Here is a 12,317-nt window from a genome sequence, read left to right on the forward strand (position 1 = left end):
ACTTTGGTGCCATAGTTATCGTTATTGAATATTCATTTATCATTACAGATATATAATTCAGATATACAATTTTATCCCATTTTCCAAAGGGTTTTGACTTCAATATTAAAAAAAAAAATGAATCATCAATCAATCCAAATAGTAGTGATAGTTTTGAGTCACACATATTTTCATTTGATGCATCAATATTGTTTTTTTTTTCAGGTTGAAATTGATATTTCTCCAGCCCACAGCTTTGGAATTAGACACTCTCCTTTTTCTGACCATTATTAGGAAGAAACAAGGAAAACGATGACGAACTCGACTGCATTCCTGTCTGCCATCCATGTGTGGAATGCAGAACTTCCATCATTTCAACAAAATTGTCTTTTACCGGTCAACTTTTTCCATAGATGAGATTAACCACGCCATAATCAAAACTGACAATGAAAGATAGTTTTCCAAATCATGTCGTCCCCACAGATATTTGTATAATTCATGCATTATTTATTCTAGATACTACTGACATTTAAACTCCAGACAAAAAACTAAAGGTTTTTTCCTTAAGAATTGCGTTGCCAATTATGCCATACGAATAGCTTGTATTAATCTCAAAACGCGGTTTTTATAATTGAAATCACTTTTGTTTGTTGGATATTAACATTTTTATATCATGTTTTTCAAATAAACTTTTTATATTTGCAGGTATTTTATTCGTATATTAAATTATTTTTAAAATATCAGGTACAAAATTTTGTACAGAATCTCGGCCAGTTCAAAACTTATTCAATGCCATAAGATAGAGATTGGCTTCAGATGATATTAATGAAGAGTCCCAAGAACTCAAAGTAAAAATGGCTAATTTCCAATACTTGGTCCATTTCAACAACTCTTTGGTTTCTGTACTAATTTCTGGAGGTCTTTCGTTGCACATGATTCCATGAATTTCTTGCCTCCAATGATTTAGTACCTTTCGTTCACATAAAATATAATGAGCTGTCTGTCTCTGAACCTCCGTTGCATTGCCTACAGCTGAAGTATGAACCAGAGCCCACAAAAGCGCTGTTTCTCATTAGTATTGCTAGGCAAAACTACGAATGAACTGCTGGACTCATCTATCCCAAACCTGAGAAAATGAAGGCGATTAAGTCTCTCCTCGCGAAAACACCATCTTTGGCATCAACAGAAGAATCAGTTTACGAATATCACAGATAAACAAGACTCTCCATGTTCAAAGCCAAGCGTCGACATCGGCCAGTAACCAAATTCAACCTGTCTTTAATAGCAGCTTTCACTGGAAGGGTCATGTCATCATTGTCTTCACTTCCTCAGGCTCTTTCTTTGAGAACAGTTGAGCCCAGAAAGGCATTTGTGCTTTGGTCTAGCACCACTGTTGTGATCTTGATGAGGCGAAACAGCGGTGCCTCAACTCTTTCGTAGAGTTGTCTCGATGGTGTTCCACTCTGTGATCGTTATCTGCTAACCTCTTCGCACCTCCCTTCTCAAAACGGAACATCAAATTACACAAGACACGGTCAACCTCATCAGCCACTGCATGTCCAGCACATATTTCTGTTTCCAGGACAAATTCTACCAAAAAGTGAAAGGCGCCACAATGGGTTCTCCTCTCTCTTCAGTCCTTGCAAACCTCTATATGAAGGACTTTGAAACCAGAGCCATTGACACGTCTCATCTCAAACCCACGTGTTGGCTCCGTTACGTGGACGACGTCTTCGTTATATGGCCCCATGGATCCGAAGATCTTGATGCATTTCTGAACCATATCAACTCCTCACACCCCGACCTAAAGTTCATTCGTTCGAACGTCCATTCCTGGACGTTCTCATCACAAATTCCAACAACTCCTTCTCATACACAGTCTATCGAAAACCTACCCATCATCATCCTGCCCAGCTGAATTTCGTTTCGAATTCTCTCATACATCGTTCTATAAGACTCACTGACAACCACAACAGATCCAGGAAACTATACGAATTCAAAGCCGCCCTTCACCAAAACGACTATCCCGTCTCCCAAATACAAAGACCCAGCCAACGACAGCAAACACAAACCCCACCCCACGAGTTACCCGCGGAATAGACTAACCAGACAAAATCTTTTCTTCCCTACATCCATGGAGTTGCTGACAAAGTGAGCCGAATTCTGAAAAAACATAACGTAAAGACAGTATTTACAGCTAACAACTAATTATCCAATTTTTTAAGAACACCCAAAGAAGCACAGGGAATATAAGAACGGTCCCAGAACATACATCTGCCAGACCAATAGAAGAATTTCCAACAGAGCCTATAAATATGAACTAGCTGTTTGCAAATCTGACCCAGCATCATCTCTTCCCAAACACCACCAGGAAATAGGCCACACAATAAGTTTCTAAAACACCAAGACGGTTGCTACGGAGAAAATTCTTCAGGCCAGGATAATTCGTGAAGCAATCGAAATTGAGACTATGAAAAAGATATTTTGTTCAAAGTTTCATCGGCAGATGAAAATCTAGTCATTAATGACAAGCCATCATATTTAATTTTTGTTTGATTGACAATATTGTTGTAGATCATGCCCGAAAGAAAGTAACGCCGGCCACCACTGGTAACCTTAAACCAAACGTGACGTAGCTAAGAGCGCGGGAATGCCGAATGTTCCCTGTTGCTCGAGAAGCAGTAAAGGCCGCCATACACTGCAATGCTGCCCGACAGTTTTAACCATGGCGAGTAAAATTGTGCATGCAAAATTGTAGGGACGAAGCGTTCATACATTGTCAGGTCGCAAAGCCAGTTCGCAGGTACTTTGGACAGCGACACGATGAAACGAGCACATAAACTGGCAGTGGCAGCGGCATTAGTGATAAAAAGGCAAAATAGTAAAAAACGTCGCAGGTGGTCCAAAGACTGGCTGCTGAAAAGACAGAAATTTTCACATATTAATTTGTTAACTGAATTGAAGTTACAAAAAGACGATTGGTTTAATTACGTACGTATGTATGAAGACACCTATTTGGAATTGTTACAAATTGTATCTCCACTAATTAAGAAACGAGATAACCACCTACGAGAAGCTGTGTCTTGTCATGAACGTAGTTGCTACATTAAGGTTCTTGGCCACAGGAAGAACTTATGAAGACTTAAAGTATACAACTGTAATATCAGCGCTAGGTAGGCGTTAGGTAGGATTATTCCTGAAACTCATAGGTGCGTTATACAGTATCCTTAGGAAAGAATTTCTGAAGGTAAATGAGACTTATTGCCACAACAGGACATATTTTGTAACAATGTTAACACGCTAAATGCAATATCTATCTTATAATAACTAAATAGCAACTATTCAAAAGTAACGTCATTGAATGTCGAGAATGTGGCGTAGTAGCGACTTGCTGACTCTTGCATATCAGGCTGGTAATTAGTGCATAAAAACTGTTGTTAATTTTTAGTTTTGACTGTCGCGTTATATTACCAAGCTGGGCTTCAAAGATAATGTCGGATATGAATTTTTCAGCTAATATTGTTGTTTCTGTTTCTGTTTCAGCAGTTTTCATTTTCAGCACTTCATAATTTCACAGTAATTTAATTTTATCTGTTCTAGCATAGAATTCATGCCTTTCCGTTTAAGACAATGGAATACATGAATATTTCTTCTTATACAGAAACCTTGTCAAGCACCTTCAAACTTTCTTAGTTTCAACGTTACCACATTGTTTAGCTTTGCTCTTTGTTTATAAAAACAATTTTGTTATTATACTTCTTTGAAATCACCTTATTTTCAGTTTAACCATTTCAAATGTGCAACAATTTCACCGAGTTCGTGTTGAAAATCTGAAAAAAGAAGTTAACACAGTTAACTCCTCCTGAGTGTAATTTTATAACATAAATATTAACATATTTTTTTTATCTCCAACATGTTCAAACTGTGAAAGCCCAAATAACTGTTCAATTTGTTGGTATTACAATTAACAAATAAATATTTGGTTTCTTTCCACAATTTCTTACATAGAAAATACCCCATATATTTTTATTATCACCTGTTGTAAATGTTCCTGTTCTGCTAGTTCCTGATCACTCTCAATATTGGATTTGCTCTGACGCGGAACTTCTTGGTCCTCTAAAAACTGGAAATAAGTGAAATACCACAAATGTGGCTGATATACTGCGTCACTTCCTACGCCGGATTTTTTGCTATCTATTACTTTCTTCCTTTCTTTTCTTACTGATCCTTTCATGAAATCTATTTTCTTTTCAACAGTCTCCTTCATCGCATCCGGGTCTACCTGCTGTACTTTCGTCCGTAATTCCTGGTACGCTTTGTTTACTCGCAACGGTTAAAATTGTCGGGCAACATTGCAGTGTATGGCGGCCTTAAGAACCTCGGCGAAAATTGTACGATGTTCAATTACGATATTTAAATGCTAGCGGCGGGCATATCGTGACACTCAAGTACACAGTGAAGTGAACGTTACCGTGCGGTACGCGAAGTGATCTAGTAAGGCGGCAGACATTCAAATAATAGTTGAAGTTTTAGTGGAAGTGATGTTGTAACTAAAGTGAAATGAAGTTAAGTTTGATTATTCAGTGTAGTCAATTATTGATCAAGCCACGGGTAAAAGCGTAACAATACATTTCATGATGAACAAAATGTCAATAACAATGTCAAAATAATAAACACGTGAAAAAGTTTTTAGAAGGAATAAAATATAACAGTTAAAACATTTATTGAAAATTGCATTTTCACACTTTGAAATCATTGATCAACATACTCTCTATACAGTTTTTTTGTACAAGAAACATCCACATGCCTTTGCTACATATTAACATATAATAATTTTTCATTTTCTTTATGAAATGAATATATTTTTCCTCGATGAGTATTCACTTAAACTTTCGAAAATTGAAACAACTCACGTATGAATATGAAACTTCAGATCGTCAATCAACATTCATATATAGGAAATGAAAATGCCTTGAGGTGAGAGACCTGAAATTATACAGTAGTCAAATTTGATTTTTATCATGTGTTGATGTTCAAAGCCATCATTGAAGTTATATACCCATTCATCACAAGAGCTTATCAAACTATAGGAGGATAAAAAAATATGCCAGTAATCTAAAACATTTGATTTGCGCAGTTTTCAGGTAGATCACGAAAGTTTCAGGTGAAACGACATAGTCCAATATGAAAGCAGTCCAAAATATGACACTCACTGGAAGTTTGTTTCATGTTTTTTGAACGATTCTTCACAATTATCGAGACAGTTGTAAATATTCTATACAAAATAAATGTTCTTGCATATTTTCAAAGAGCATTTGCGGTTATGAATATTTTATTCTATTGTGAGTATTCGTTCCGAATTTGATTAAAGAAAAATTGAATCATTCTTATTCTAAATTAGTGTTCCATATTCGAAATGAGCTGAATATTCCAAACACCCTGTTTCTATCCGATTATTTCATTTTTGTGATTCACACGGTGGTACCTATAATTTTCAAGGTAAGGAAATCACTAATTGTATAAAAATTTGCTCCTCCACAAAAGAGATATCAGTATTTTTTGTTCATGAAAAATTTTCTCAACTTGATCCTCTGAATATATTTCTTTAAATACTGAGATAGATATTGGCACAACAAAACTAGGAAGATATAATATGATTTTAAATAGTGTTCAGAGAACTTGTCAGTTTTTGATATTTTCACTTATTTTTTGGAATCAATTTTCCATACACTAATTTAAAATAGGTCACTTTCAAAATAAAATAGTTCAGTCAATTGAAGTAGTTATTAGGTGGATATTTTCCATTGTTAACACAACAGAATGAAGACATTTTTTCCAAACATTCATATAGTCGAATTAAAACAGTCTTGGATATTGAATTCCCAAATTTTTTGAATAACAGCTTCAGCTACTCACCAGAAGGATCTAGACCTGTTGGGATTGGCAAGCAGTTTATCCCTGATTATCTGATTGTGAAATTATTTGATTTCATTCATTCTGAGATTGAGTTTTCAATTAGAATTCAAATTTAGTTTTTCGTCAAAAATATTAATTTGATTATATTTTTGATAATACATTCAGAAGAATATATACAGATATCTGCAATTTGCCAAAAAATATAACATTTTGATCGATACCAAGAAATGCATCTAATTTTGATGTAAATCATTCCCAGTATACGAACACGTTTCAGACTCCCACACTCTAGAAGGTATCTCCTTTGGAGGATGATTTGAAAATAGCATTTTGTTTACTGATGCAATTGGTATGCAACAATCACAATAACTACGTTAGAACACTTATAAATTTTTATACAGCTTTAATGACTAGCTGTAGTCATTAATGACTACGGCCCTAATTTAATGATAGATTGTCACTCTCAAAAACCTCAAATAAGATGGGTAATGCGAAGAAGAATTTTGTTTTTTCGAGTTGGTGAATTTCTCAAGAGAAAACTATTTTTGCACTTTCCGATTTATATTCGTATGGAAAGCAGCGAACATTTCGAGAAGTGGTTTCTTCTTCAAGTACTCGTTTATTTTTTTAGGGGATGGTGAGCAACTAAATGACCTGACAAGTCAAATGCAATTCGATTTTCTCATGGGCCTACGTGAGAAACAAAGTATATCCACCGAATTATCAATTTAGAAATTTTGAAAGAATCTCAGACCTATTGCCAGACTGTCAGTGCGCAATTCAATATTCTACGTTGAACATTTTTTGTAATATTTTATTTGTAACCTACTCTACATGCATTCACGAAAATAATTTCTCCTTAGATGCCACCAAATTGTAGCACCAAGAAAAGGCCAAATTTAAGGAAAAAAATTATTTACTTTACGCGACCGCTGTTGCTGTTGCTATAGAGAAACTACTCAAATTGGAGCAATTTTTGTAAAGTGAAAGAACTTTGAGTTTTCAATGAATCTCACTAAAATAATTCATGAAAAAAAGTATATTAAAAAAAATGAAGGGCATCGACATCAATTTTTGGGACATTCATTTCCTAACTTCCACATGTCAATCTAAAGGTTATAATAGTCAAGGTAATCTCTAAAGTTTTATTTTTAACAAATATCTGATTTTAGGAAGCAAAAATTCTGTATTCTGCAATTTTTTGTAGAAATTTGTAATCTTGGATGTAGTGCAAAACACATTTTCATGAAATGGCAATGTAAATATTTGTTTTCATATTTTCTTTTTTTTAACTAATTGCAATTGAACTGTGTTATCGTTTCTTGAGTGTTTCTCAGACCGTGGCACAGTGTCCGTGGAAAAAGCAGAACAAAATAAGCTCCACGGTCACCAGATTTTACACTCCTAGATTTCCCTTTGTGTGAATACCTTAAAAGTGATGACAAACAGATTTGCTCCAAAGAATTGTTGACGAATGTCATAGAATCACTGTAGGAAGACTTCAGAATGTAAGATAAAGTTCGGAGATAAGTATAGTAAATAAGCTATTGAAAAAACCTGATTGAAATGAACTGGCCGATACTTGACGGAAATCTATATTAAAACTCATTAATACAGTTTATTGTAAAACCCTTTATAGTGAAAATCATACAATGAACTGTATGAATGAGTTTCTTTTTAAATCTGAATTTTGAAATGTAATATGAGGGTTTCTTGCAATTCAAAGAGAAATTGAATTGTTTTAAAAAGGATATATTACTTTGACACCCTTCTCCATTGAAATATTTCATAAATAAAACATTCTATATCGATTCTTGAACTCGCTGAACTGTGACGGAGTCATAAATACCGGAAAAGACTCTTTTCTGTTTTTTTCCCAATTTTTGATGCATTTCCTGATAATGACTATATTTTTAGTGGCCACTTAATCTTGTGACATCAAATTGAAGTATAATTATCTATATATTTCCAATCTGGGATGTCTCAAAAACAGTATTACTGAAAATTTTAAAATATAAAATAATCTGTGATGATGGAAGTTGCTTCTAATTCTGAACAGTTGAGTGAATAGTTGTAAAATAACATATTCCAACATAGTATACTATTCTCTAATGGAAATTGTGTAGCGGTTTTGTAAATTATTGTATGAAAATTTTACAATGAAGTAACATTGAGTATGTCCATAAAAATATCAATAATCCCAGTATTTTGATTTGTGAGAATTTTTGAGTTTGATATTTAATTCCATTGTCAGAACAGAAGCAACAGCATTGAATAGTTTCACATCAATCTGATATAATTTGTTTTCAATATCACATTGTTACTAACAGCAGAATTTTATACTGGAACTTTTCTGTTGAAAATATTTTTGATTTCCAGAACCACAATAAACAGTCAGTGACATTCTGAATGAACAATGCATGTGGAATCTCGTCTTGAACTATGACCATGACACTCAACAAATGTAGTAGCTACTTCAACTGACGAATAACATTTTTAATCTTTTGAAGTAACAACATAAAAATTTACATTTTTACACAAATACACTCAGAATCATAAGACATTTCCCAATCTTACGCCGGTGTAATGACAAGTTTTTCAAATTATTTGGGTTTATAAAATGTTCAATACAACTCTAAAACAGCCAAAAAACAATACACCATCTGATAAATTGGCAAATATACTCAGTATTCCAATTCATCCAAAAAGTTAAGTTAGACCACTCGAAAAAATTTCATTTGAGATAACTGAGAAGAAGTCCAATTCAAATCATTAATGTAACCAATCAAAATATAAAATATTGAGTAATGAGAAAGTACCCCAGTCTAACTGAAAGTAAAAATTACACGAATTGGCTCCATTGTCTAGTGATATGTTTCGTTTTCTCAATAGAAACATTTTCTTGATTCAGAACGGCCACTCTCACAAAACTTTCAGAACAGCGTTTCCTGAGGCCAAGCTTTCCTTTCCCCTAACTCTACACGAATACTGTCAGGCAATGACAGTTGAGAAAGTTCTCTATCTTCATTTCCTACTATGGTCAGGGAAGACCTGGACGATCTTCTCAAATCAGGAAGGTTATATGGAGGTCTTTCACTGGTCGGAGTGGCGGAATCCATGGAAATACTCAGTCTATGCCGCCTGCCTCTATAGCAAGCGCCTTCTTCGCTGTTAACATCACTGTCTGTACTAAACTCGTCGATTTCGTTTTCTGTGGCCTCCTCTTCTTCTTGAAACACTGAGTCGCTTGCTCCAGACTGTGCTTCGGATTCGGGGTAGTCATTACCTAGAACAAAAAACTTGGATGGTTCTACAAGATTTTGAAAAATTTCGGCTGTCTCAAAAGTTTTGTCCGCTTCAATGTCATGCGTTTCTTTAGCTTCATATCTCAATAAATATTTATTCTAATGTGTTGTGATATATATATATATATATATATATATATATATATATATATATATATATATATATATATATATATATATATATATATATATATATATATATATATATATATATATATATATACAGTAAAAATCAACCAGTAAGTCCACTCCCACTACTTTCATTCATAAATTCACAAAGTTCCCGGTGACCTCGAAGCGAAGCCAATTTCGCTTTTTTACCATAGACATGCGATCATATAAAAAAGAAATTTGAGAATATTATAGAAGATTTTGTGGCAAGTTACATTTTCCGTACCTACTACAAAAACTGAAAACAATGATAACAACATCGAATGAACTAAACACGATATCAATTTCCGATCGATGACCGAATCGGATTGAATCATTCGATACTACAGCACTGAACGCCTTGGATGAGAATCTCATCCTAAGAGCGGTTGAAGGCTTCCGGCAACTCAGGAGGATCACGTGGTAAGGCAGCCTTCTGGTGGTATTATTCTACTGTGATTCGACATTGGTTTGTGAAATTTCGTTCTTTAGATTTCAGACTCGAAGATGTGCCCCCAAGTTGTTAACTTGTCAAGAACGAGGATTCGAGGGCCCTGGTAGAGACCGGCCTGGAAAAACTGAGCGTCAGCTCCCATGCGGTTTTTGATGGTTTAAAACGTATAAGGAAAGTCAAAATAGTTGAAAAGTGGGTGCTCCACAATTTGAACGATCAACAGAAATTGTCATGTTCCGAGTTCTATTCCTCTTTGCTTTTGCGCAACCTAAACGATCCTTTTTGTAATCAAATCGTCAGATGTGATGAAAAGTGGATCCTCTACGCTAACAGGAGATATTTAGCACAGCTGTTTGACCCCAATGAGCCATTCAGGCACTTTCCAAAGCGGAAACCCACCAAAAAAAACCATGGTTACTATATGGTTGTCGTGACTGGTGTGATTCACTATAACTTTCTGCAACCAAGCTAAACCAACACCACAGCAGAGTCCTCTTGGGAGGAAATCGATAAAATGTACCGAAAATTGCGTCAGCAGCAGCCGGCACTGGTCAACAGAAGAGGTCCAATCCTGCTCCACGACTACGCTTGTCTGCACGTTTCACAAATCACCATCCGAAAATTGAAGTTCTGCCTCACCCATCATACTCACCAGACCTCACTACCATCTATTCAAGCACTTCAATAAGTTTCTCAGTAGTAGAACCTTTGCCAATCAGAACTTCCAACACCCAATTTTAATGCTGACGAAATTATTCGAGTTTCATTACGTTGGCAAAAGTGCACTGAATGAAATAGCGCCTATTTTTATCAAATAGAACAACTATTCATCAGGATATTACAGTTCAAAGTAAATTTATAAAAACTTTTGAAATAACCGTATACAGGGTGTAACTAAATAAGTGTAAAACATTTAAGGAGGTGATTCCTGATCGAAAAAAGGTAGGATCTTTCATATAAAGAAATTTCATTGGAGCATCCCTTGTTAAGATACAGCCCCTTAAAGGGGGTACATGAAATTTGTTTAACAATTTTTTTCACAAGCACTAAAAAAGTTAAAATATTGAAATCAACCTGACGTTTAGAACTATCGAAAAGACACTTAGCCAGAAATTTATTTATTTGGTTTACCTCATGGTTGTAAGGGGTGGAAAACGCAACTCCTAAAATTTATTTCCAATGTAACTTTTTGTCTTATTATTTGTTTACCATTTAAAAATTTATTTCCGATAGCCTGTTTCATTCTAAATAAAAAATGTCTTCTGGTTTTTTTGCCCAAAATAAACCAGTTCGCAGCAAAAAATTATTTTAGGAACAACTACAGAGATACATCGTCATAAATGCGAAAATACGAAACTAATCTATCTAGTAGGTCGCTATTAGCGATAGTGACAATTAAATTGGTATGACGCTGTCAGTTTGTGAATTTTCGAAATTGAATTAATACTAATTGTATGTTGTTGTTCTGATTTTAATTTGTTACTTTAATAATTCACTTGTTATTAAAATGGCATACACAAATGAGGAAATGGCTGATATGCGTTACGTTTACGGTCTGTTGCAGGGGAATGGGTTAGAAGCTTCAAAACACTAAAACAATTTATACATTCCATTGAGGATAGTGAAGTTTTGTAGAAGTGGTTACCAGAGCTCAGAGAACTAGGAAGGTACTAAATTTTTCTAAATATCCATAAAGTGAGCCAGAGCAGGCTATGTTCCCGATAGTTCATCACTTTCTGAAAGTGACGGACGGTTTTCATGGCTAACCTCAAGCGGATGGGGTGTATTATTATTTGAGAGTCCTTCCTTTCCACATGTACTTACCCAAGGAACTGTTACAGCTGCTAATAGACGCCAAAGGGGCCAATTTCGGCTTCAAATTCGGAATATCTACAACCCTGTCATATAGGGCCCTGTCGCTACCGCAAGGAGAGCCTCCTGGAGTGGGCTGTGTCACCCTTATGTCTATGGGGTAGTAGAAATCGTATGTTTCTGGCAGAGGGGACGACTGTCGTCGGAACGATTTGGATTTGTGCGCAGGTAAGGCAGGAAATCCTAGGGCTACTGCCGAGTCTCTTCTTTCCAAGTAGGAACTCCCTGAAGATGAGCAAGTGATGTTGCTAGGACGCCTTGGCACCTCAAGGTGGCTGCAAAAAGGCACGTGTACAAGCGATTTTTGCATGAGAAATTTCAATCTTCCATTTACCATTTATAGTTTTATTCATTACATCAAACATTATTAATGAAATTTGAAAACCAACAATAACAAATATTAAATATAAAAATGTTTAAGTTTCTCATACTTGTCCATATTTTTCACCTTTTCCTTTTACTTTAATCTGAAAAAGCCAAAGTGAATAAAAGATTTGATGAGGCTCTGTCAAAATACAATCTGCATAAAAGTTATTAATCGATATCCGTAAGGTTAGCTCAACTATGCTATTTTTTCAACCTAGACCTGAAGAGCGGTTACTGGCAAGTTGGAGTTCATTCCGCTATGAATGGGCTGTGTA

The 12,317-nt window shown here is 35.2% G+C and overlaps 2 protein-coding genes across 17 annotated transcripts in view; one reads left to right on the top strand and one right to left on the bottom strand.

Annotated features, from left to right (window-relative positions):
* Positions 1 to 679, top strand: part of LOC111517987 (ciliary microtubule associated protein 1A) — a 28,698-nt gene extending 28,019 nt beyond the window's left edge. For all 12 annotated transcript variants that reach the window (XM_074183254.1, XM_023174298.2, XM_074183260.1 and 9 more), the window contains one exon: positions 205 to 679. Coding sequence is in view for 1 of the 12 variants with exons in the window: in XM_023174298.2 (XP_023030066.1) it covers positions 205 to 273 (69 nt within the window). In the remaining 11 variants the exon portion in view is untranslated. The remainder of the gene's footprint in view (positions 1 to 204) is intronic.
* A 6,920-nt stretch (positions 680 to 7,599) lies between these two features.
* The window catches only part of LOC111518022 (uncharacterized), a 31,290-nt gene continuing 26,572 nt past the window's right edge, over positions 7,600 to 12,317 (bottom strand). For all 5 annotated transcript variants that reach the window (XM_074183253.1, XM_023174368.2, XM_023174360.2 and 2 more), the window contains exons 4-5: positions 11,629 to 11,951; positions 7,600 to 9,181 (exon numbers count right to left, since the gene is read on the bottom strand). In XM_074183253.1, coding sequence (XP_074039354.1) covers positions 8,829 to 9,181; positions 11,629 to 11,951 — 676 coding nt within the window. In that variant the 3' untranslated portion in view covers positions 7,600 to 8,828. The remainder of the gene's footprint in view (positions 9,182 to 11,628; positions 11,952 to 12,317) is intronic.

This window comes from Leptinotarsa decemlineata, unplaced genomic scaffold, assembly GCF_025532065.1.
Source record: "Leptinotarsa decemlineata unplaced genomic scaffold, Ldec_3_MD MMD2_tig00026336_RagTag_RagTag, whole genome shotgun sequence".
Lineage (NCBI taxonomy): Eukaryota > Metazoa > Arthropoda > Insecta > Coleoptera > Chrysomelidae > Leptinotarsa > Leptinotarsa decemlineata.